The 27,884-nt window shown below is 37.7% G+C and overlaps 1 protein-coding gene across 4 annotated transcripts in view; it reads left to right on the top strand.

Annotated features, from left to right (window-relative positions):
• The window catches only part of LOC131690946 (reversion-inducing cysteine-rich protein with Kazal motifs), a 50,462-nt gene that overhangs the window by 15,939 nt on the left and 6,639 nt on the right, over positions 1-27,884 (top strand). For 3 of the 4 annotated variants that reach the window (XM_058977040.1, XM_058977038.1, XM_058977039.1), the window contains exon 3: positions 24,072-24,127. In XM_058977040.1, coding sequence (XP_058833023.1) covers positions 24,072-24,127 — 56 coding nt within the window. Of the gene's footprint in view, positions 1-24,071; positions 24,128-27,884 lie in introns of those variants that run through there. The other variant, XM_058977041.1, reaches the window with a different exon arrangement.

The following is a 27,884-nucleotide window of genomic DNA, read 5'->3' as shown; positions in this document are numbered from 1 at the left end:
TCGCAATGTAGTACTCATATCATTCAACACGTTAGCCAAAGCTGAACGTTTCGTTCTGCAGAACAACTTGAAGCACGTGGCTGAAAGTGATAAAGTTGGAATTAAGATTCCCGTGTATATAGAAAAAGACTATGTAGATGTAAAGTTACATGACCTATCACCACGTACCCCTCCTGATCTAGTTGCAGAATACATGTCGCGATACGGAGAAGTAGAATCCGTTACACCTGATACGTGGAGAAATTTCTTCCCGGGTACACCTAACGGTGTTCTTGTGGTGAGGATGCGGATCGAAAGACCTATCCCCTCCCACTTGACTATAAAACTTAAAACCCACGAAGCTACTATTAATCAAACTACGTTATGCACCCACGAGGGGCAAACTCCTACGTGCAAGTATTGTAATCAGACAGCACACCACGGACAACCTTGCGAGGAAGATACAGAGGAGAATGCATCACTACAGATTCCCAACGAATCCACGGCAAACCAACCCAAAAACGGTTGCCAAATTTGTGACAGCTATTCAGCCCATATTGACAACTGCAAAAGCAGCATCCAGCACCCCAAAAACCACTGTAAGCAATATCGGTGAAGAAGATAAAAACAATGACGACGGATTTACAATGGTTGATTTTCACATATTGTTAACACATGAAAGATCCACGGCTCCGTTAAGCTACCGCTATGAGCCGTGTCAAATAAACGAAATTAAAAAAAAACTATCTTATATACTATTATTAAATATAGTATATCATATTTGTTATATTTAACCCTCTGTTGCCAAAATTTTGAATAGCTACTACTAGTTAGCAACCTAATTACATAAAAGTTTATGTCCACAAAATAATCAAAAAGCTTGATAATCCCTAACCAAATTACAATGCCATACACAACTATTTTTTTCTCGCTGTCCTCAAATTTTTCAACTTTCAACGTCCACATTATTCAACGTAGTGATTTTAGCAAGCAAACGGTGTATTTGGTGAGGATGTCGCGAAGAGATTTTCGTAGTATTAACATTAGTATTAACAACATACAATCGTGCTTAGAATATTTCGCAACGGATTTCCCGTAACCCGCCAAAAGGCGTGGTTAAGCAACAGAGGTTTAATAGTAAACATTGATTTTTATTATATACCTATTATGTCATATTATATTATATAACATTATACATTATACAGGGTGAGAAGGGTGCATCAGGGCATCATTGAAGTTACAACTGGACAATGAAGTGGAAGGCCAATCGGAGTCAAGGAGGAAAAGTGTGGGGCGGTCGCGACAAATAAATTTCTCTCCAACAGTTGTAAACAATTTGACGAGCTCTTCTACAACAAACCATTTCGTGGAAAGCTTGACAAGTATTGCAAAATTTGTTATTCAATCTGCTGGATCTTATTGTTGGAAGGAGATTCTTTGATGCCCGCGGATACTGAGTAGGTGCATTTGCCTACGGGTCTTCCACCCCCCTTTTGGCCCTTTATACAGCGGTATGCTGAACGCAGAATGGTAACGAAATTTGAGCGTACTGTTAAGTGGAGGGAAAATAATTACCTATCTTGGAACACAATTTCATCCACATCAAAAATGTTTTTTTGTAAATAGACTTTAAATTTTTAAAATCGATTTTTTTCGGTGTAGGAGTCAATGAAGAATTTTTTAAATATTTTTATTCAAAAATTTGACTAATTTTGTGAAAACCACTCCTACAACACTTTTTTGTAGGATTTGTCATTTTTAGACTAGAGCCATTTGAAAAAAACCTGTTTTAATCCACCTAGCGGTGCAATTGTGCCTTTCTCAAACATGAACACGCGAATTTTTGCGTTGTTTATATTCATTATAAGCTTCCAAATGTATATATTACATTTTTATTATACACGACATGACAACTATATACAAGAATAGAAATCATTATACGAGTTCTAAAACTTTGTAAAAGAAAAAACAGCCACATTAATATTAAATTGAAAAAAAAGGTGCGAAATCGGCAAAGTCCCAAAAAGTCGATTTTTATAAAAAAAAAATTTCGTGATAACATAAAATCTCGACGTTTCATGCATTTTAAAGATGTTTGGCATCAAAAATACGAATTCGATTTCTGAAATTTCATGGGGTCCTTTGAAAAAAAAAATTGAGTTCCGGCTTATATGGGAATTTCATATGTGACCGGACGATTTAGTCTATATTTTCGGACCCATATAAGCGATCCATACGAAATTTCATAAACATTTGTGGGGATATTATAGCTATCATTTGGGACTAAGTTTGTGAAAATCGGCCCAACCATTTCCGGGAAACTGATGTGAGTACGTCAATTTTGAAACATGCCCGCTTTTCCCGGCACTTCCGGAACCGGCTATGGTGGTCAATGTAGTCAACGAAAGTTTGGTTGGCCGTCGGTGACCTAGAACAGCAAATTGAAGTTGTTTGAGAGACATTTTAGCGAAATTTTTACCTTTTTTGCTTTCATCGGAGTATCGGTTTGAATCACAATTTGCTATGTGATCGCACGCCACAACCTGTAACTCCGGAACCGGAAGTCGGATCGGGATGAAATTAAATAGCCATTTACGGGGACGCAATTTCATTTGAGACCAAGTTTAGTCGAATCGGTCTAGCCATCTCCGAGAAACCGATGTGACTGTTATTCTGAATTTAGATACTTCCGTCGGGGCTTCCGGAACCGATGATGGTGGCCAATGTGGCCAAATAGACTATGAATGGATGTTGTGTGACCTAATACTACAAATCGAAGCAGTTGTGGTCATATTTTGGAAAAAATTTCACCTTTATACATTCATTGCAGAATTTATTAAAATCGACATTTTCTGCGAGTTAGTACTCATCACCTTGTAATTCCGGAACCGGAAGTCGGATCCGTTAGAAATTCAATAGCAGCCTATGGGAACGTTGCACCTTTCATTTGATTTGTCAAAATCGGTTCAGTCATCTCTGAGAAAATGAGTGACATTTTTGGTCACATACACACACAGACCAGTGGCGTAGCCAAGGGGGGGTTTTGGGGGTTAAAACCCCCTCCAAACCAAAATATTTGAATTGAAGAAAAAAAAGTTTGATGCTGACTAGTTTATTAAACATTCAAATAAGAATTCTGGAAGTATATTATCTGTTCATTACATTGAGAACCTGTTTTAAACGTTATGGGGACTTTTTGTAAATTGTGAGAATGGGATCTTGTAACCAATATTTTAGTGAGGATCCTATAGTTGATAAATCATGTAAATATCAAGCAAAATAGCTCAATGAAAACGCCTTGATAGAAACTGATGAAAAATGGCGTTTTACGCTTGTTTCTAACAGGTCAAAATCGGTTCTATGTGCATTTGATTTTATTTGAGTTATCACTTATATAAAGTGCCACTAGCTAAGATTGGTAGTAAAAAAATTTTTTTCGCCTTTTTCGCTATTTATGATGTACATTTGAGTATCTAATTGAATGGCGCCAAGATTCCATCATTTGGAAACCATCAGCTTTTGGAGGTTTATTATTTTGCAACATAATCTTGTTGATAAATTTTTCCAGTTGGATGCATTACTAATTCTAATCAAATTTAGTTCGAGACTGAGTGTCTTCAGCAAATTTTTCATAAATGTTATTGCAAATATGTAGCTTGGTTGAAGATATGAATGCAACCCGTATTTGTGCATTATAGGCCATATTGCACTACGATTCCCTTACTAACGGTTATAGGCGGCAACAAAGAATTCGAGAGAACACCTTGTAGATGACGTTTACTATCCTAGTATGCAAAAGTTACTTCAATGCCACTTTGGTCAAATTTAACTTTTTCGTATTTTCATGTTCACTACGAAAATTCGCATCTTTCAGTGCAAACGACTTCAAATAAAAAAATAACCTGTTGAAATGCGAAAAGCAAAGTGGCGAAAGCATGCTTTTACCCGCACCATGCAAGATTTGAAAATTGATTTCCTGAAAAATATACTCGATGGCATTTACGTCACCTTTGCATACAAGGCAGTTCAGTAATGTGATTAACCGGTAATTAGTTGCAAAAATCCAGCTTAACACAATTTTTATAGATAGGACATGCTACTCCCTAAATCCTATACTTCGGTAAAATTTCCTCCTTCCAGATCTTCTTCAGCACCCAGTGGAGTGCTCTAGCCAATTCCTCTACTCTGTGTTTAAGTAGCTCACATGACAGTTGATCATTGCCAGCGGTTCAACCGTCCTATTTTTCATGAATCTTAGGTAGATCCGGCATCTGTCAACGACTGCGCGCGTCTCCAAGCTGATTCTTGCAATACTCTTGTCGTCTACTGCTTCGCTATTTAGGTTCGTCATAATATACTTATCAATCGTGAGAATTTCTGCACATTATTTATAAGGTTCACAGAGTATCCTGTGCGATAACCGGTTTATACAATGCCCCCGGCCTACCAGAATGTTTTGTCACCGATTACGAGCCCTACATTCCGCCATAGGCAGCTATCACAGACATGCTCCAGCTGCGCATAAAATGCATCTTTCTCGACTTCGTGAGGTCAGTGCACCTTGATAATGCTCTAGTCGAAGAAATGGCCTTTGATCCACACTACACACATCCTTTCGCTGATCGCCTGTCACCTGATCATGCGTTGGCGCATTTTGCCTAGCTCTTGTGCCGTCGCTCGATCCCCGCATTTCCACACCTTCTGCCCGTCTATCAAAGCTCCTCCAATTCTATGGTTTCGAAGTGGCAAGTTTTCAGCTCATCCTTTTCTGCTTGATTGTTAGTAAAGTGGTGTTTTTGGGCCACTCGTTGAACTTGACCTAACCTGTCTCGTAGTCCGCCACACACCATAACTGACACCTACGACAGGTATTTAGTTCTGCCTACGTTAGAGTTATAGCGCCCATGCCCGCTCACACCATTCCTTTTCGCTATTACTGCAGAACACGGTAGTACCCAGTCGATCGCGGCCTACAGATTAAATGTTATCAATAGACCCGCCAACATTTTTGAAAAATCTAAGAATTTCGTCAAAACCCCCTCCAAACCAAATTTCTGGCTACGCCACTGACACAGACGCACATACACACAGACATTTGCCGAACTCGACGAACTGAATCGAATGGTATATGTCTACATTTCCGGATCCATATAAGCGATCCGTACGAAATTTTATAGACATCTGTGGGGATATTATAGCTATCATTTGGGACTAAGCTTGTGAAAATCGGCTCAATCATTTCCGGGAAACTGATGTGAGTTCGTCAATTTTGAAAGATGGCCGCTTTTCCCGGGCACTTCCGGAACCGTCTATGGTGGTCAATGTAGTCAACGAAAGTTTGGTTGGCCGTCGGTGATCTAGAACAGCAAATTTAAGTTGTTTAAGAGACATTTTAGTGAAATTTTTACCTTTTTTGCTTTCATCGGAGTATCGGTTTGAATCACAATTTGCTATGTGATCGCACGCCACAACCTGTAACTCCGGAACCGGAAGTCGGATCGGGATGAAATTAAATAGCCATTTACGGGGACGCAATTTCATTTGAGACCAAGTTTAGTTGAATCGGTCTAGCCATCTCCGAGAAACCGATGTGACTGTTACTCTGAATTTAGATACTTCCGCTGGGGCTTCCGGAACCGATGATGGTGGCCAATGTGGCCAAATAGACTTTGAATGGATGTTAGTGACCTAATACTACAAATCGAAGCAGTTGTGGTCATATTTTGGAAAAATTTTCACCTTTATACATTCATTGCAGAATTTATTAAAATCGACATTTTCTGCGTGTTCGTACTCATCACCCTGTAATTCCGGAACCGATCCATTAGAAATTCAATAGCATCCTATGGGAACGTTGCACCTTTCATTTGAGACTAAGTTTGTCAAAATCGGTTCAGCCATCTCTGAGCAAAATTAGTGACATTTTTGGTCACACACACATATGCACATACACACACATACATACATACACACATACATACACACATACATACACACAGACATTTGCCGAATTTGACGAACTGAATCGAATGGTATATGTCACTCGGCCCTCCGGGCCTCCGTTGAAAAGATGCTTTTCAGAGCAATTGCAATACCTTTCTATTGAGAAAGGCAAAAATAGTAAAAAAAGTTTGGCTCTTTTCAAAAGACAAGCTAGATCATTTTTGGAAAAACAAAGTATGCAAAGTGGCTTTTTGTGACAAAGTCTTCATATACAGAAAGTTTCATTGAAATCTGAGAGGGTGCCGCCAACATTTGTTCGAGCTGGCACGAAATTCGTCATTTTATCCTTTAACAAGCGTTCCACATCCCACATCGTCGCTGTTGTGCTATCTTATGACAAACGCCATTTTGGGGTAAACTGAGTTAGATATGCTACGTCACTTGTCTAAAAAATCTCTACAAAGTGGCGTTTTCAGAATTTTGACATTCTGCTTGATTACTGAGATATAGCGAAAAACGTGCTGCGAAATTTTATAATTTTTTCTTCGAATGACCGTGTCTGGGGATTGGCTCAAGTTATCTTGATGTATAAGATGTTTTTTATATGTAAAACTATCTGAGGAACATAATAACATAATCATTTTTAAAACAAAAATACACGATTTGTGAGAAAAATGCAATTTAAGTTTTAAACTGGAAATATAGCATATTATAGCACACTGTAACCAAAAATAACTATTTTTTGTAGATTCCCTGACTTATTTCCTTCAAAATGCATTTCACCGATTGTTTATAGACCAAATGAAGCCAAAGATATGAATAAAAGTTAATAATTGATGATTTCTTTGGAAAATTTTCCATGCACGATTATGACACGACATACAATTTTTGTCATCAAGACACACCTATGACAAGTGTGAGTGCGACTTTTGTTTACATTTATAGCAGAGTGTATGTAAGGAGAGTGAAGACAACTGTCATGATTATCCGTCAGTGATATTCCAAACGAACAAACGACCTGTCAAAATACATGAATTTGACTCGTTTGGAATGACACTGACAAATAATAATTGTTCCAATTTTGACAGTGTCGTCACTCTCCTTATATGCACTCAGATTTATAGTAATAACTCGCAACATAGTCAACGGATCTTCGTAATATTTGCGAGATTAAATAGTACAGAATCGATAGAAGCATCAATTGTCTTCTTTGAATTGTTTATACCATTTAAAAGTTTCAAGATATTCAATCTCAAACTTTAAAAATCGTTTTTCTCGAAATGTGCATAATGGCGCCTGTCATAAGATAGCACAACAGGGACGACATGGGATCGCGAATTCCACACGATTTGAAGTCAATGATCGCTGTGAAACAACGTATCAAGTGTCACTCATTGTACTCATGATGAGGCATCTCGATCCAAATTGTATATGTTTTGCCTATATTTCACAGATTTTTGGTATTTTTAATAGTTTACTATTAAAAACACAAATAAATTTGGCAGTTTTTATTAGGATTACAAAAATCCAGCAACAATAATCAAAACGTTACCGAAAACTGGCTGTTTTCGCACATTTTCACAATATTTCCATAATAATACCGGGTTGTGAATAGTGTACAGTTCAAGTACCAGAAAAAATCTGCAAATAATTTTCAAGTTGGACTTTTCTGCATTGATTGGTGATTAAATGACGCAAATCCATCAACCATTAATGAACTACACTCGTTTAAAACCATACCACATTTCCATGACGTGGATCGAATTTCAAATTTTAGTTTTACACCTAGTTCCAACCCCATACAGTCAAGAGTCAATGCTAAAAGGCCTTTTTCGGACACATAACCTCAAATACCTCAAAATCCTGACGTGATGGGGCAATTCTTACCTGGATTCCAATTCTACGTAGCAAATTCCTTCGGTAATGACCTTTAGCTTTTCAGCAACTGACCCTGTTTAATTGATGTTTTCGTTTTTTATATTACAATGTAAAACACTAGAATACACTAACAATACCAGTAAATTTTGTCCTACACTCATTCAAACTGGGTGTAATTAGTCTAGATAAAGATTTTGGCCATGTTAACTGTTATTTGTACAACAAAAAAACGCATTTAACAGGCCAACGTGGGTACCCGGGTACCCACAAATTGAAATGCTCATAACTGTGGCTTCCTTCATCCGATTTGGACACTTTTAGATTTTTTGGATTCAGGAACTCGTCCACTTTTGGATTTGTAAAATTGAACCGGATGAATGGATCTGGTGCTTGGTAAACCGGATTTTCCGGAGTAATGTTCCAGTACTAGGGTATGATTTGTAAATTTTAATAATGTCCTAGCAATATGAGTATCAAAACTCTTCAAATTGTCTCGGAAGTATGTTATTTGTTGTTACGGGACCTTATGGCAAATTTAAAAAATGGAATTGGAATGGAATGGCCACCCACGGCCCCACGGGAACCTGCTCCGGAATGTCCGTTCCGGTGTCAAATCACCAAATGGTTCCGAAACCACGAGATACAGTCTACTGATGCAATTCCAAGAATTTTGATATCCATATTGCTAGTATTCCATTGAAGTTCACAAATAGTATCCCAGTACTGGAACCTGCTTCCAGAAATCCGGATTCCCGGGAACCGAATGAAGTAAACCGATTTATTTTTACCAAGTTCAAAAGCGGATGAGTTCCTGAATCCAAAACACCCAAAAGCATCAAAATCGGTTGGAAATTACCTTAGTTATTGGCATTTCAGTTTTGTGGGTACCCGGGTATCCACGTCGGTCTGTTACGTAATAAAAAAATTCAGGAGCCCCTCTTAACTCCTCCCCTTACTATATCAACAATATTATTGACCCAAAAGCTTGACTTAGTGAAGTTCTAAGATGTCACAAAGTGTCAATTTCCAGCTATGGATAAAACATAGGCATTTCATTAATTGAAACCTTAAAAGGTACCCGGGTACCGCGTCGGACACATAACGGTTAAAAAGGGTGTGTATTATATCAATAATTATGCGGCCTACAATCGGCCTGGGATGCGTATAAGTTGTCATCGGCATCTTTGCTTCGTTCCCAAGAACCATTAAGGCATAAGATTCCATATGGATTTTTGTCGAAAATGAGTTATCTGTTGCATTGTATTCTGTATCACCACATTGAATCACAATACAGAAATAGGATTATCAGGTTTGTTTAGAAAATATCGAAAAAATACCAAAACATGGTTGTCCTATCCATAAGGCTCAATGAAAATGTAAATCATGAACAGCTCTCGGCTTGCTGTGTTTCAATATGGGACTCTCATGCTTTATTTGGCAGTATAATAACAAAAATGCCTGAAAATGGTGGAATACTTCTGTTCGAACGCATCGAAAACTCGAATCGCATGTCCCAATTATCTCTCTATCATTTGACCCAATGCTTTGAACAAATATGGCAGGGGTATGCTCTAACCGTCGGCTTCATACGGGTATGATAATAATTACAGGCCGAAAATAGGTGCATTACTGTTACGCTGTTAGATGCACTTTTGATCCCAATTTTACTCTAATTGAGTTTTGATTTTTCATTGTACTAATAATGTGATACATGCTCCCAAACCACCATGTTCGCAGAACAAGTATTATTCATATTCGTCATATTCGGAGGTCATTTTTTCCTCAGGACTGTAAATAAACCTAAAGCAATGTCTAATAAACCTAAAGTAATGAAACACTATACCAACTTTATAAAACATATTTGGGGAAAGTGAACCCATTATGTTTTTAAAACGTTTGATATGGTTTCTATATTAATAGCACGCTAAGCCTAGTAATGATTCAGCATAAACCATTCAACGAAATGCCCTGTGTGAAAATGTGTTTACACGATGGGACATGTCCCATAGAGGCACCGTTTCCCCGAACTGTTTTCGAATTTCATTGTAGCGAGCCCATCTAGGAGGTACAAACAAAATGTACTCCTGCGTGTTAAGTTAACCAAATATCTTTATGTACCTATATAAACCGCTGAATTTGTGTCTAACATATCAGTTACAATTCAGCTTTCACTTTAGTTAAGGTCTATATTTTGCTTAAATAGATAAAGATGAAATTTCTTTCTAGTTTGATCGCTATAGCCAGCACGGCAGTGGCTTACGGTCAATACTATCGACCAAATGTGCCATCGAATGTGGATGAGTCTCACTTTGCATATCAATTGAAAAGCTTCCGTCAATCATTGGATGAGTGTGTGCAATATTTGGAAACTACATCGGATGCTGTGGAACGCCTGATATCATCCAATTACCTCACCACCGATAAGGATCTAAAATGTTTGGTACGTTGCGCTGGTATCAATTCTGGATGGTGGAATGAAAGTGCTGCTATCGAAGTTCAGGGGCCGGTTATAGAAAGCTACTTCCGGCCAGGTTCTGACGATACTTGCTATGCCAGACGTACTAAAGAATGTATTAATTCCAAGTTAGCGATTTGTCAGGATGATTGTTCAAAAGCGTACGAGTCATTCTTGTGTTACTACCATCAGTATGGAGATCTCAAGTGCTCCGAGGAGTACGTTCCCCTTTCACCGCTCGAGGCTGTTCAAGCTGCTATTGATTGTATGAACACTTTGCGCATTCCAAAGCACCTACTCGTAGAATACAGCAACAGTATATTTCCGGAGGTACACCAAACCAAGTGCTTGTACCGCTGCCAATATTTAGCAGAGGGATTATATGATCCCAGACTAGGATTGAACCTGACACGCATTTATATTCGAAACCACGCCGTTCCAGATAAAGATATTTTGAGTGAAAACACCAAATCTTGTGTTGAGCATGCCTTACGCGATAACTGTGATGAATGCAGCCGCGTGTATCGAGCAAGGAATTGCGTAGCATCATTAGGAGTTAAAAATCAAACCAGTGGTGTATTCAAGCAAGCTGCTTTGTATCTTCTAGGTCAGAATGAGGATGATGTAGAAACTATTCCACGATACAGTCCTTCGTATTGTGGTGCGCCGTCGTACAATCAACCTCAATCACATTATGTTACGCAACCGGAATCGGAGAACAAATGCAGATACAATTGCAACCATCTAATGAAAATATAGGACTATGGTCTATGTTTAAGCTAATATTAATGATCTATTTATTGCATTTTTAAACAAATTGATTCTAAAATAGAGTTTTTTTGGGTATGGGTTGAAGCTGTGCGGCAACTATTTTCCAAGAACTGTTGAACTTAATTTCAGACTAGTGAAAAGAAGCTTCCCGTGTGCTATGTTATAAATCTGTTCCTATATTATCGTTATAGTTTGTTTAGTGCTAATCCATGATGTCGGAATTAGTGCACTGTATAGCACATTATTGTACGAATACAAGCACTACTTCCGACGTGATTCTATTGTTTAGAACCAGAGAAAATATGATTGACGCAGGTAGGATTTTCCAGTTTTCAACTGCAATCATAATAGTCTCGACCGACAAAAATCGTTTTTACACTTGGGAGAACTTGACTCTATAGTAATGATCCAATTAAAAGTGGGGAAAGTTTTTTTTTTTGTGATTTTTTTAGAAATTTGGGTGAAGCGAATTGATCAAAGCTTTTGTACATTATAATGTATCATTTCAGTAATATTCTGCAATTTTTCTATGCATAAATATCGACAAGTGACTCGGTGACGAAGCTTTTTGTAGAACGTCTCTGAAAAAAAACATGATTTGCAGTGTTAACTGCCATTCAAAAACTACTTATCCGATTTATTCCACACTTTGCATGCACATTCTATTAAAAAATACCTAATCCCTTCGTTGAGTTTTCGAGATAAATTTTTAATAAAAATTGATATTTTCACGAAAAATTCTGCCATTTTGCGAGTAAAAACCCCCTTAATTGAAAAATCATCTAGAAAACTCAACGTACGGGTTAGGCATATTTTAAATAGAATGTGTATGCAAAGTTTTAAATAAATCAGTTAAGTAGGTTTTCAATGGCAGTTATCACAGCAAATCGTGTTTTTAACAGAATCGTTCTACTTCGTCACTTGTCGATAATTTTACATCGAAAAAATACAGAATGTTATTGAAATAATACATTTACATTTTAATCTACAAAAGTTTTGATCAATTCGCTCCACTCGAATTTCCTAAAAGTTTTCCTAACGACAACTTTTGGCATATTTTAATAATTCATACTATTTGCAGTCGAAAATACAATTTTCTTTTTGAATATGATTTTAAACGCCATTTCAAATCAAAATGCACATAACAAAAAAAATTCTGAAATGTAGTCGTTCTCGAGATATTTGAAACTTTGTTTTAACAATGAAATAATTGTATTTTATTATGAGCTTCTTCGTGAACAGCAAGAAGTTCTTCAAAGGCCCATAGAATTTTCTGAAACCTTTCCTTTGACATCAACGCGATATTGTAAACCATTTGAAAGCTACATGAAAACAACTAATATATGATTTAACTATATAGTTCAATCATCAGACCCTATGGTTGAATAATATATCATATTCAAAAAGAGAGTTGTATTTTTGACTACAAATATTATGAATTATTACAATATGTCAAAAGTTGTTGTTAGAAATATTTTCTTGTTTAAAAGCTTTAATGATCCAAATACACTCAAAAAGTTCTCTTACGTCTTTGAAACGATAAACATTAGATTGTTGATATTTTATGAGAGGAAAACGCGAATAACTGTTAAAAAGGACATAATTACACGAATTAATTGCTTAGGGGAACATGGGGAGACTTGACCAGGTTTTCAGCTAAAACTGCATAAATCTCTAAAAAAGCCTTCAATCCCCCAAAAATCATTCAGATATAATGCGCAAAGTTATTGCGCGTCTTCATGATTTTTTACAGAATTTTTAATATAATTTTTGAAAAGTTACAAAAAATTTTCTGTGATCGTTTTTTCTGGTCAAGTCTCCCCATTGCGGGGAGACTTGACCAAGGCGTGGGGAGACTTGACCAAGAGAATTTTGAAAAATCATTACAAAAAATAATGACATAAAACATACTGTAATTATTTTTTCCCTATTGTCGAGATCCTTAGGTAGCAGTAAAAAATATAAAAGAGTTGCATTTGATAAATTTTGATTTTTTTAAATGCATTTCTTTTTAAGGATTAACTGTACTGCTTACATTGCATGTTCACACGTCACGAAATCAGTCCTACTATTGCTAACTTTGCTTACAAATTTTAAAATATAAAGACTTATGTTTGGGGTGGGATTTTTTTATGGCGTGATTAACATTAACAGTAGATACCAAAGCATAATAAATATTAGGAATTTTGCATCTTTCTTCAGCTGATCCAAGTGGCGTCAAGTCTCCCCATAAAATCTTGGTCAAGTCTCCCCAACATTAGTTATTGCGTTCAATTTCATGCGAATTCTAGTAATAACTATTCCAATGTTCCAGTTTATGTAAAATCTTTTCACTGCTTCACAAGGATTAAGATGGTATATTAGTCCTTTAATAGTAATTAGTAGTCGAGTAGATATGTCCATACAAAGTTTGATAAAAAATTACATCATTTATCGAAAATTTATTAATCACGTAACATTTTCTGCAAGGAAAGGATTTTTTACTCCAAACTTTCAAAATTACCTTAAGGGATCGAAGCAAGTGTAAAAATATTTTTGAAAAAAAATTAAGAATCGAATAGAATACGCCATAGCTGAATATAGAATTTTGCGCTTGGTCAAGTCTCCCCATGTTCCCCTACATCGGTTCTCGCACATCGCGTGCAGCTCACCACCAACAATAGGTAAAGAACACTTGTGGCAGCTCATCGCAATACGTATTCGTTGGTATAACAACACAAAGCCGGACAGTAATGAGTGATAGAAGCAGTCTATTTTCAGTTCAGTTTTTGAATTATAATTGCGGACGTTTTCGCTAGGATCATTCCAAACTAACTAGTGCCTCGTATGATCTGGATGTCAGCAACGAAATATTTCGCGAGTTCGAAAACAACAAAGTAGTTTATCACCTCAGAAAAGGCAAAAAATCAGAGCGTCGATGTGCTTCCCGAAACAACAACAGAACAATGACAACAGCGACCCGGAAGTATCTCACCAAAACCCAAATGGCGCATGGGAATGAAATGTCTACAAATGGGTTAAGAAAAAAAAGATATCTTTAAATTCAAGCGAGAGAAATGGTTCTTGAAAGAGTAGTATTTGTAAAAAATACGTACTTCCGACTACGAATACAGGATTTACAGAACTGCAACTCGTCCATTTCGATCCTTATCGTGGAAGAGACAGCAGTGTGAAGTCCTTTTTTAGTATCGTGGTGTGTTTCAAAGGGTATTATGTTGAAATATGAAAAGTTTTCGTAGGATTAAATTAAAAAAACAACTTGCTTTCCGTTAGTCATAGCTAGTGCGGTCATAGAAGAATTGTGCGGTCAAAAGACGAAATTTGAATTATTTGTACTTCTTGCAAACTTGTGTGTGAAAAGAAGGTAAGGTTCAAAACGTCGAATAGCCGATCGACGGCTTCTTTTCTGTTATTGGAAAGTTTAGCATCGTTCGAAATCGTTTATAGATGGCGCTACGCTGAATGAGTGGGTGTATTTTTTGGCGGATAGATTCACGCGCATTCATTGCAAAGTTATCAGAATGTGACGATAAAATCATCTCTCTATTTTCACGCTATTCACACCTATTAACACGTAACTCTATAGAAGAAATGACTATCTGAATGATTGACTTTGATTTTCCGTCAAACACATTATACACTATTAGAAAACTTTGGAAAATATTTCACGAACAGAAAGACACGTCCGAGCGGTTCGGCAGTGCTGCCACTTTTTTCATTGATCCGTGCACGTAATACACACAAATATTCCAAAACTTCGAAAGCTTTCTTTGCCGCTCGAATGCTAGAGCGCGCATTTGTACTACTCAGCACAGCTTTATCCGCTATACTTCTGGGAATAAGAGTCTGGGGTGGGAGGGTGGACAGCGGGGAGAAAATTGTAAACTTTCAGTTTCAGGCATCGGGAGATCAACGGCATAGATTACAGACTCGGGTGGTCTCCACCAGGAAGATTCATGTACTGGGACGCTGGGTGGTCCTCCTCAAGACAGCAGAGGTTTCGATTTCGTAGTACAGCTCAAATGGCCTGCGTTGTTAAGCCAAACCGAGCTAAGCGCCATAACTTTTTTCGTGTATTTTTCGTACCAAAATTATTTTTTCGATAACTTATCATTTACATAGAAAGTTAAAGAACACTGGCTTGCATTCGTTTGCTATTTGGGTTCCCAAAACATAAAAGATATTAGAGTTCCTGGTGCTACATTGGATGCTCGAGCGATTTTAGATAAAGTACCTCAAAATGGTGGTTGGTCCTCTTTGGCTTAACACAGGCCAAATGTGGATCGGCAACACTTCGAGTTCCGCGTGTGATGTTCGTGCTGTAGGTCCCGTGTTTGTTGGCTCATTCGACAGAGATGTTTTGTGTCGCCTTGGAGTCGCATGAAACCTTCGTGGGTGTATGGTACAGGTGGAAGAGAGTGCTTCTGAAAATGATAAGAAATAAGAAGGGACAGTTAAATTTGTATATTGATAGTTTTTACGCCAGCACATCTCGAACCGGGACGTTGGTTGGTCTTCCTAGGAGCCGCAGGGTATCCATTACCCGAGACCTGGTGGAACTGTACTCGGTGCACGTCCAGATAATGTACTCGATGTCGTGATAGCCGTCGACACAAGCGCAGATACCACTATCCACGAGCCCAATGCGCCGGAGATGTGCATCCAGCGTGTAATGGTTTCCTATGAGTCGGGACATCAAATGCTACCAACAGAGAAATGCAAGTAATGCAAGGAGACTGGTCCGAGCGGACTCGTTGGCTAAGTGGCAACAAGAGTAGGACCAGGCCCGACGAGAGGGGGGGTCAGGGGGGGCAACTACCCTGGGGCCCGGGTCTGTTTTGGGGGCCCGCATTTTTAACTGAATTAAATTTATTTTAATTTAATTGATGAAGTTTATTGTTTCTGTCGACACTGCAAATATATTACAATCAACTACTTTAACTTTAGCGGCATTAATTGGGTTCGCAATAATACATCATTTCTGTACCCAGACTCATCACACTCATCAACTAACACGTGTATCAGTCAGCTACTCGACGGTTACAGCACCGCGGGGCTAGTTCAACTATGTGACGTCACTAATGACAACAACTGTATTTTGGATCTTTGCTTTGGAAGTCAGGAGCTCTCCGATCACTTTGCCGTTTGTCGTGCTCCAGCTCCTCTCGTTAAACTATGCCAACACCACCCTGCTCTTCATTGTTTTCTCCGAAAATGTGTACCTTGTACATTCGAAGATACCACTGAGAAACTGACATATGCCTATCGCAAGACAGATTTTCGAGGAATGCACCTTTTCTTGTCTCGTATCAATTGGAATGAAATCTTGCCACAATCTGATGCAAACGCAGCGGCTGAAATTGTTTCGAACGTACTGATTTATGCTATCGACCAGTTTACTCCTAAAAAACTCAATCATGGCTGGGAATATCCTCCATGGTCGAATCGTACACTAAAAAAGTTTAAATCGGCCAAAAGGTCAGCTCTAAAAAAGTTTTCGAAATACCGAACCGATATGCTAAAGAATCAGAATCTTCTTAAATCATTGTTACAAGAGACTTAATAAGTCTCTCTTCAATTCCTACCTTCATCGTATTCAGAGCCACCTTCGTAACAATCCAAAAAAGTTTTGGAATTACGTTAATGAACAGAGGCGTGAGTCAGGTTTACCCACTTCTATGTCGCTGGGTGATTTAGAAGCGACTTCATTTCCGGACATCTGTGAGTTATTTCGCCAACAATTCAGCAGTGTTTTTACCAATGATACTCTTAATAATCAACAAGTCCCATCATCTATCATTAAAAAATGCTCGTCGTCGCTTTGCCTACCTCTGTCCGTCGTTTTCAATATATCGTTGAGTTCCGGAGTGTTTCCTACCATCTGGAAATCATCTTACGTTTTTCCGGTTTATAAAAAAGGATCCAAAAGCGAAGTTCCCAATTACCGAGGAATCGCATCTTTATGTGCACTATCGAAATTATTGGAGCTCATCGTTCTCGAGTTTTTGACACATTGTTGTTCTAGATACATCTCAGAAACTTAACACGGTTTCATTCCCAGGCGATCTACTTGCACTAATTTAGTAGCCTACACCTCATTTATCGCTCGCTCGGCTACAGGATCGATTGCAGGCTGATGCAATATACACCGATCTGCCGGCCGCCTTCAATAAAATCAACCAATGGCTTCGATCTTACTTGTCAGGCCGTAAAATGTCTGTTAAAATCGGGAATCATTTACCCTCATCCTTCGACGTAACGTCCGGCGTACCTCAAGGCAGCCATATCGGTCCTTATATTTTCCTTCTATACATAAACGATCTGGATTCATTGATTAAGTGCTTCAAGGTGTCTTATGCCGATGATTATAAGTTATTCCATATAGTTAAAAGTTACTCTGATGCTTTGTTTTTGCAATTTCAGTTAGACATTTTCGCTAATTGGTGCATGACTAACAGGATGGTTTTGAATGCCTCGAAGTGTTCTGTGATTACGTTTGTACGAAAACGCTCCATCGTAACATTTGACTACACTATCTTGCAAAACAAATTAAAAAGAGAAACTACAGTGAAAGATTTAGTGGTTCTTGTGGATTCAAAGCTTACATTTAAGGATCACATTGCTTTTATCTCGTCTAAGGCTTCGCGTAATCTAGGAGTTATTTTTAGGGTTACTAAGCATTTCACTAACGTACAGTGCTTAAAAACGTTGTACTGCTTGCTCGTTCGTTCCACACTGGAATACGCCGCCGTTGTTTGGGCTCCTTTCTACAAGAACAGCATTCAACGCATCGAGAGTATTGAGCGTAAATTTGTGCGTTTTGCGCTGCTCCACCTGCCTTGGAGCGATCCCTACAATCTGCCCAGATACGAAGATCGTTCCAACCTTATTGGTCTTGAAACACTGTCTTTACGCCGCCATGTGACCAAAGCGTCTTTTGTCTCGTATCTGTTATTGTCTCGCATTGACTACCCTGATATACTCCGTCTTCTCAACATTGATATTCGCCTCCGAAACCTTCGATCCTACTCTTTTGTCCGTCTTCCAGTATCTCGTACTAATTATGGCAAAAATGAACCCGTCAGTAGCATGTGTAGAGTGTTCAATCAATGTTACAATGTTTTTGACTTCAATTTGTCTCGCACTTCTTTAAAAAAATTGTTTTCGCGCACCCTTTCCCAAACCTGATAGTGTTAGCCAATTTTTTATGTTAATGTTAATACTTTACCTATGTAAGATAGAGTTTAAGAAGTGTTTATTTTAAGCAGTGTTTAGTGTTAGTCGTTGTATCATTTGGTTTGTTTGTTAAATGTTGATACCTAAAAGATAGAGGTTTTGTGCCTACGGGAGAAGGAGCTTTTGAAAATCCACTCCCGCGGGTTTTTCCCTCTCAATAATAATAACTACGTTCCAATCGTTCCAATGGTTTTCTGAAGTACGTGAACGTAACCCAATTAGATTCATTTAACAGTGCAATAGAACCATTCTGGTTTCATTTATCGCAAGTGTTTGTCAAAGTGTACAGTATGAAGTTGTTTACAATTTATCATATTCTTAGCTAATGTTACTAATAAAAGTTGGATATTTTCGGAATGGGGTTGACGAGTAGATGACGAAAATCAATGAATGAAGCCACTTTGAAAACCAAGATGGCGAATTCCAGTTAAGACATCTCTATAACCTAACATATTGACATTTTCGAAAAAAGATAATCATAGAATAGATATAGGTATATTGATTTGTGATCCGGATGATATGATTATAGAAAACTTCTCTGAACCAGAAGACGCTATATTGGCCTTCAAAAGGGCATCGCTCATCTACTCGGCAAACCCGCTTAAAAATACCCTCATAGTTTATACAGATATTGTTTGAAATAGCTCCAAGGTACCATGTTTATCATCTACTCATTAAGCCCGTTTCAAAAATTCCCAAATTGTTAGGGTTATCGAGATTATTGTTCAATCGGAAGTCTCCATCCTGGATTTCAAAAAGGTGCCAAATATCCATTTTCATCATGTACTTGTCAAGCCCGTTCCGGAAATACCCATATTGTTAGGGTTATCGATAATGTTGCTCAACCAACGAATTTTGAAAAGAATGTGAAGCGAATTTTTTACGATCTAAATCCCAAAAAACGAACTAATTCAATTTACGAACCCTTGGCTTGGTCCGTAAATAGAGGTTCCAGTGTACACATTTGATGCAGAAAAATGTGGGAATTGAACTAGATACTTATTCTACCTATTAGTATTCACCAAAAGTTGAAACTCTTTCTCTCACAACTCTCTGTCTCAGTCTTTTTAACAGCAGACTTCGCTGTTGGATCCCATTCATCGCATTCGGAATGTTTTCTCTCTGAATGTTAGCGCAAATGTAACAACTGATTTCAAAACCGATTTTACCATGTTCAGAAACCAATAAAGAAAATTCGTTCAGGTCATAGTGACAACTGCAATAGCTGCATCCAGTGCCTCAAAATCATCAACATGTACCAACAATAAGAAACAAGGCAGCATCAGTGGTGCGAAATTTTACATTCAGTTGCCTATTTCTGATTAATTTGCTGAATTCAATATTCAGTTTCAATGCTTCCCTCATTCATTCACTTCCAAACTGACTGAAATTTTATGCAGAATCGAATGGTTGAGTGCAGAGGAAATATAAATTCATTCACAAACCAAAGTATTCATTTGTTATTATGTGGACAGTTTGAAGGCAGAAGTTCTTTTACATTTTCGAGCATAACTGAACTGCATAATCTATATCTGGTGCACTTTTGCTTGATGATCTCAGAGCGGACGGACGAGGAAAACAAACAAACCTTCGATTCATCGCGGCGGGCATAAATAGAATTTTATTTCTCTTTCAAGCTCACGAAGGGATGTCAATTTTTCTAAGCTCGGATTCTGAGCAGCATTAACGATGGTAGCATTAACGTGCGTCAAGGGAGCATGAACGATGGCGATATGGACTGTATGGCAATGTCGCAAAAAAGGTTTCCAATTGCAATGGCAAATCGGACGCAAGTCATTCTAATGGCCAGCCACAAACAAATATTCCTTTATTATTTTTATTTTTTCATCTATTACTTATTTAAAATACTGACGACTCTGGTAAGCTAACGCATTGAATCGTATCAAATAAACAATTTTCATAAAAAATAGTTTAATTGAAACGGTTGCATTTGTATAGTTCCTCTAATCGATGTTGAAATTAGAAGTCATATATGGTACGGCCCGCCAGTACTTCGAACCCCGGGGCCCGGCGCGGCTCTCGACGGCCCTGAGTAGGACAACGCTGAGAAAGGAAGGTGGACTCAACGACTAATCCCAAATGTATCTGCTTGAGTACATAGGAAACATATCGTCGAAGAGATGTGCCACGACGAGCATATCTGGAACGCTGTCAACAGAGTGGTTACGAGTATACTCTCTGAACTGCAGAGGGAGTGGCGAAGGGACCAACAAAGTAGCGCCATTGGCTAAAACGCCGCCGTGAAACCACAAATCTCTGAGACTAAGTTTTAGTAGTACGCGACATAGCACCGGGCTTGGGTCGTCGGGGCACCAGTGAACCGGACGTCAGGCTTCACCGGAATCGCCGGACCGATCTCGACACCCTACCGGGTAGCTCGTGAATAGGTTAGATCCACCGCCGGGGATTAGACCGAGTAGACCGTGTCGAATACACCAGTGAACCGGAAAATACGCTCCGCCCGGAATCGCTGGATAAACCTCAGCACCTACTGTCTCGCCCGTTGAGTAAGCTAGGTTCACCGCCGGGGACTAGACTGAGTAGACGGAGCGGGGAGCTCAATGGCTCACAGAAAGGTACATCGGTATCGGGAGCAATCTACCGCCTGGAAATTCACGGTAGGGTAGATTCGCCGCCGTGGACTACCCGACAGAATCGTGACGAAACACTGGTACAGAGATAAATTCCGTTGTCGGGGAACTCTAAATAGGAGTAGGATAATATCCGAGTTGATCTCGATAAAGCTGGGAGCTAAATGGCTCAAGGAAGCGGGTATCGGTGTAGGGGAAATTCCTCCGTCGGGGAACTATCGGTCGGAGTAGTTCACCGTTGACTAACCAAGTAGATCGTGTTAAGACCGGGAGCTGAAGGACTCCCGGAAACATGCGCTAAATGGTTCAAGGAATCAGCACCTAAACGGCTCACTGGGACGAGAGCTAAACGGCGACGTAATAGATGGAGACAAGAAGCGACAGAAGAGTCGAGAGTTAAATTAAAGCTCATAGGTCGAGCTCCATGAACCAAGTAAGGCTCCGAGATAAGGCAGAAGAAAGAGGTGCGCCGATAGCACAACGATCCTCTACGAAGTAATACCTATGATTGGATAGCACTCAATTGACACATTCCGCGGGCTTGTCCACCAGAAGGACGTTTTTGTTTCGTCTTATTATGGTATCACAATATTTTTTCCTCGATTCGATAGTGTTTAAACCATTGAAAAGTTATGTAATCCAACTATTAGCATTTCGACAAATAGTTGAAAAATATATAGAGAATGAAGTTGAATTTCACGGAAAATGGTTCCTGAATTATTGACTTCTAAGAAAAGCTCTATTTCATGACACTATTATTGAAATTTTAATCTGTTTAAAGGAATTTGTTCGTTATTGAGTGTAGAACAATAAAACTAGAAAGATTTTTTTCTTGATTTGACCACTAATACTTTTTGAACTAATAGAAGTTTTTATTGTTTCTGCGTTGTAACGTCACGAAAAATGCCTATGTTTTAATTTTATTAAAAAACTAAAATTTTGTTCAAATTTATATTCCGGATTCTCTTTGTATTCAAAAATACTTTTCTAAAAAGCCTACAATTTCTTTTATTGGATGTGCAGAACTTAAGTTACGACAGAATACACTTTGCGTTGTAACGTCACGTAATTCAACTTTTATCAGCCGCTTGAATGATTTATCAGATATAGTGTCAAATTTTACTTCGCATGGTTTTTGAAACACTTTCAAGTTGTTTCGTAAACAGAAAATTATACTAGCGGGATATTCATAACTTCAGAATGTATATCCTTAAGTGCTTAAGGGGTTATACACCATGGACACATTCTTTCTTGACGTTACAACGATTTGACCAACCTTCATTCTATAAATCTCTTATAACTTTTTCAAATGAACTCCTTCATCAAACCTAATTATAGATTCAGAAAATAAACGAAATTTTATGTAAGATTTGATCAACAACACTTGAATGCACTAGAGAAGGTATGTTAAATATACGATTGAGCAACGTCACATTATATTTCATTTAAAAGTTCACCTACACTGTACTCTCCTCGGCCCCGGTCATATGGCACGTTCCGATCCAATTACGCTAACAGCAACGTATTCCAGGACATGCTATGTAATTTTTTAACTTTGTTCTCGAGTTAGTATTTAGCCATGAAAAATAATGCGTTCCCTGAATATATCTTTCGTCACAGTAATCAACCATTTCACACTTCGCCATCATCGACGAGACGCCCGTTATAAGGTTGTCCGCAACCTCTTTTGTAGTCGCACTTGCCGTCAGTTAGTAACTAACCAATTCTTCCGTTACAAGCCGAAATACATCGTCGAAGCAGCTACATAATCGAAATGCCTGACGTTAATATAGACGGGTATCTATCCGAATTTACGGGAGGTTGCAAAAACATAATTGGGTCTACAGAGACCTATCTGGGTGACCGCACTAAATCGTCTCAATTGCTTAGAGTAAGGATAAAAAGGCTTTGGCTCATCTCAAATGAGCACAAAAAAGATAGATGAGGGAGTGTTTATTGATGTTTGCAGACATTTAAAATTCCGTCGAATTGACGATTGGATGTAACACATTCTTTAGAAACATCACGGCGATGTGACGTGTTCTTTTTCTCTGAATCTTTGTAACTATAATATATACAATATTTCAGAGTACTTAGCATTGTCGATTGTCTGGCGCTTAAATTGTGCTCGCTTTGTCATTTAAATCCACTTGCATAAGCCCAACAATACAAATATCATGCTATAAACTCGGATCGGGAACCTGATTCCTTACCAAATTAAAGAAAGTAGTACTGCCAATTTATTTTTGTTTGTGAAATATGTGATAAAAGCTGCTATTTTGGCTCCGTTAAACTACCATATTGAGCCGTGTCAAATAAATAAATGTGTCAAATGGCTCAAATCTATCCACAACAAGATATGAAATAAAAAATTTCTTGGTTTGATCAATTATTTCTGCTACAATCAAAAAATAAACTGTATCGTGATTTTTCAACAACCCCATATTGTTATTCGAGTTAATTATCATTAAATATTGGCTATATGTGATAAATATTTAAAATTTTATTCAAAACAATAGCACCAGCGTAACTTACAGAGTTTTAGAAAAGTTGAAGATTTTCGTGACGTTACAACGCAATGAGATATCGCTTTTTTGAGAAAGGAGCGTTGTAACGTCACGAAAGTTAAAAGACGCTTTATAAGAAACAAAACAATAAAAAATATATTTAATGACACCAAGTTATTCGTATGCTATTTAGGAATACATCAAAGAAGATTTGTTCTTGATAAAAAATCTTATAGAGCAGATATTTTGACTTTTTTATAAATACGTTGAAAGTTCTGATTTGTGACGCGTTGTAACGTCACGTTACATTATCGATCATAAAACAATCCTCTTCCAGTATATTCAGTTTATGTTTATTAAATCTTTAGTGAAATTTTGTCTACTTTCCGAATCTGTAATAAGTTTTGATGTAGGCGTTCATTTGATAACGTTATAACATTTCTATGGAATGAAGAATCGTCAAATCGTTGCAACGTCACGAAAGAATGTGTCAATTGTTTTTTTTTCAATTGTTTTTCTACACGAAGCTTCTGATGTTTCTGATTACTTATCAATACGATGTACCAAAAAGGATCACACCCATTAACTCGAAAAGACTGTACCACATTTTGTTTTTCTGATCCTGCATGTTTTTTATGTAAAATTTGAAACCGGCTCTTTCTCATGTTTTTGGTTTTTATTTCATTCTAGATATCTTCACATGTTGTTCAGATGTTTACGGTTCATGTAAAACGGCATGCGAAAGCGTAAGTATCCACTGAGAGTATTTACTTGTTTTCACCACATCAATCGTCACGTTGTCGGTAAGTTACGATCACGAAGTGTTGGAAAAATCACACTATGCGATCATTTGCAGCTTGCACCGTTCTGGTTACTTTGAACATGATACTTAATTGGATTTTAAAGTAGAGTTGTTAAATGATTGAATAAATTTGTGGTTTGAATGACCAATACAGAACTAGATTGATTTCGTTGAGATGTTTACTAAGCGTTACTTATTACTATGCCTTATTTTAAAACTGAGGATCAAAAACGTATATGTATTTATATTTCTGTACATCAAAATATCTTACAATTTGATAATTTAATAAACTTTTGACAAATACAATGACAATCAAACTATTCGGTAAACTTTTGTTAAAAATTTCTAATTAAATCTTCGTTTAAAATTGTTTGTTGAGCCGGGTATATCAAGCAGTTCGTGGAATCGGCTGGTTGCTGACTTCACACAAACGTCAATAATAAAATTAATGATTTATATTTTCTGTGGTTGAGCTGACGCACAGTGGATGGAATCCCTAAAGCCGGACATAAATATTTGCGAATAAGCTATTAGTTATAGCACTTCGATGTCTGCGGACAGATTACTTTATTTCTTGAGTACTTTAATATAATGGAGGTAAATTTTAATTTAAGGAGGTATATACTTACTACGATCGCCAATCAGTCTTATAAAGATAGGTAATACCATAGGAAATGGATCAAATATGCGATTATAGGCGGAACAATACTCAGATAAAAAAAAACTTTTTCATTTATTGTTAAAATGGGAACGTGTCTGTGGGGAGTTTGTAGAGGAACTTATTTTGATAAACTTTATCGAAGATGCAAAATGTCTATCTCTTAAGAGAAACAAGTTATAGAGTGGAGTTGATGTGCATATCGGTATACCCACTTAAAAAGTTTTTTACTTTTTTATTTGATTTTTGACAGACACCTTATAATAAATAATAAAAAAAGATATCTTTTATCTGAGTATATACTTCTTTAAATCAAAATTTACCGTCATTATATTAAAGTACTCAAAAAATAAAGAAACCATTCCGACGACATCGAAGTACTATAACTAATAGCTTCGTCCCAAACATCAATGTCCGGCTTTTTTTGATTTCGCCCCACTACTGTGTGTCGCTTCAATTGCCGGGTGCTTCCGCTCGATTGCCTTCTGCATACAAACTTGTCATGATATGCTATTGCTGCGTTGAGGCCCGTCATCAAAATGTGTAAAGAAACGTGCGACGAATTTTAAAAAATATCAAAGGATGACGCACTTTTTCCATCAAGTTGTTTTAATGATTTATTTTGCACCCGTTGTTTCTACGTTGTATTTTTGTACAATTTTCTACTGCTGCTCTGCACGGCGGATATAAGAATATGGATATATCTTTGTGTTGCACTGGCCATAATTTATTTCTTTTCTGTCAGGTTGGTGTGACTTATTCGTACTTTTGAGCATTTTACTGTGCTTTCAGTTAGAGATCAACTACCTCGTTCTGTTATGTTGTTTAGGGCAATCGTAGGTAAGAAAGGATGGAACCTTCAAGTTAACCATTTTACTGGGATACCAATATAGTCAATTAAAATATATCTTCTGAGCAAATTTTTTATTTAGAATTTTCTTACAAAGGCATAATTTTGTCGGCGCTTGAAAAAATAGATTTCATTAAATATTATAGGTTGTAAAAACTTGGAAATAAGTGACATCTTCCAGACACTGCGGATAAAATCGATGTCCCATATGGGTAAGATCGACATCCGTTTTAATTTCTTTTCACTCCACTTTTATTATTGACAATGTGACGTGTGATCCATCTACCAATCAATTTACAGCCATTTTTAATTTCAACACTCAACTCAACCAGTGAAAAAAGGGACCAAAACTATTGATATTAGCAATGTGATGTCTTTCAGGAAGTTTCTTAGAACGAAACTTCCTGTCTTTTCATCTGATTGGATCGGTGATTAATTCCCCTAGTAGTGAATTACGAAAATTATTTTCTTCAATAATTCAGATAAAATATATTCACTTCAGCAAAGTTGTAGAAAAGCTTATCACAAAAAAAATTGTATGCATAATGTACCTGTGCGTTAAGTAAAAAAAGGCGGCGGCAAATCGCCCAAATGTTGCATTTGAGATAGCCAAGCACTTACTTCAAGGGAAGCGGGAATGTCGTTGAGAGCAGCTTCGCACCATTTTGGTATTCCTCGAACGATTTTATTAACCCATCGACGACGAAACGAACAAGTTGAAACGCATCAAAGTGAGCTGCCAAACGATGATTCGTAGTCAAAAGCAGAGCAAATGGCAGAAATCGCTGAGCGCGATAGAATTCATCAAGAAAAGGTTAACAAATTAAAAAACGGAATAAACGGCGATAAAACGAAATGATACGACGGAACCTCAACCGTCACGCAGTCAGTGTTGCTAAAAGAGCGAGAAGCCAACACACCCTCCTCGTTCGCCAGCGAGCGCGAGACTCACACTGTATGCTCCCTACTGCTGTACACACGTTTTCGAAGAACTCTCAAATATGTGACGATCATCACAAGCGGCAAATATGCTTGATTCATGTGAGTTATCTGCCTTCGCTATAGGCTCGTGTGTCACTCGCACTCTTGTCGGCTCGCTAGATTTCAGCTCTAACGGCGAGTGGGTACCCATGATGGGACTCCTCGGCTGCGAGTTTTCACTGCATGCCACCCACTCCCGTGTGCTAAGCACTCTTTACAGCTCTGAAGATGTTTATTAGAACAGCTCGTATACACTCTTTTAGCAACTGGGAGCGCTCGTAAAGGAGCGAAGGGATCAGGTACGGCATTCTGATGAAATCCTAGAACAATGCAAGCAAAAACTAACTAAACAGTGCGCGCGTTCGCATTAAATTGTCATTGCATACATACGTTATCTGTCTATACAGGTTTATACCGGTCGTATTTTAAGAACAAATTAAATATATTGTTTTTCATATATTTTTTTAAACATGTGAACAAATTATAAGTGCGGTGTCTTAAAAAACTTGTCTTTTAAGGGGCGTCTACTATAAAGTGCTCAAACTGAAAGTAATTTTGTTATACAATTTTGATGGCAAGGTGACAATGGACCTCTCGTTAAGGTTTATGTATATATTCATTATGAATGAAAAAATTTCAGTCAGGCAAAGCCACACATACGAGCGTTCGAAGAGAAGACGTTCAACCATTTTCATGTCGAGGAATGCCGCGGAGGACATGATAACTCTTGATACAATTGTCTGAAATAGGAAATTCAATAAGATTTTTAAAACATAGACTTGTAGTTACTCGATGAACCAAAAAAAAAATAGAGCAGTTGGAATTTCGGAAAATGGCATAAGAAAAACCGAAAAATAAAATTCGTTCACTTTTCTTCAAAATAACGAGGAAGATTTTTGTATGCCATTTTTCCTTAGTTCGTAGACTACACATGTTATGCATTCTCATAAAAAATCAAGTCAATTTTTTGAATGGTTTTTGAGTTATCGGCAATTTGAAAAATGCGGTTTCGAGAGAGATGCTATTAAAGTTGCCGATAGGCTGAAATCGTTGAAACGCATGGTTGTTTAGAACAAAAGAAGATCAGTGTGGCCACCGAGATTGCACTGGGCTTTTCTAGAGGTTCAATACTAACAATTAAACGAATATAAAACATTAATGTTTTTTACCCACTACACCAGGCAACCATGGGTAGGCGCTAGTGCACTGAGT

The sequence above is a fragment of the Topomyia yanbarensis genome, chromosome 3 (assembly GCF_030247195.1).
Source record: "Topomyia yanbarensis strain Yona2022 chromosome 3, ASM3024719v1, whole genome shotgun sequence".
NCBI lineage: Eukaryota > Metazoa > Arthropoda > Insecta > Diptera > Culicidae > Topomyia > Topomyia yanbarensis.
This window is presented reverse-complemented; position numbering and strand designations above follow the sequence as displayed.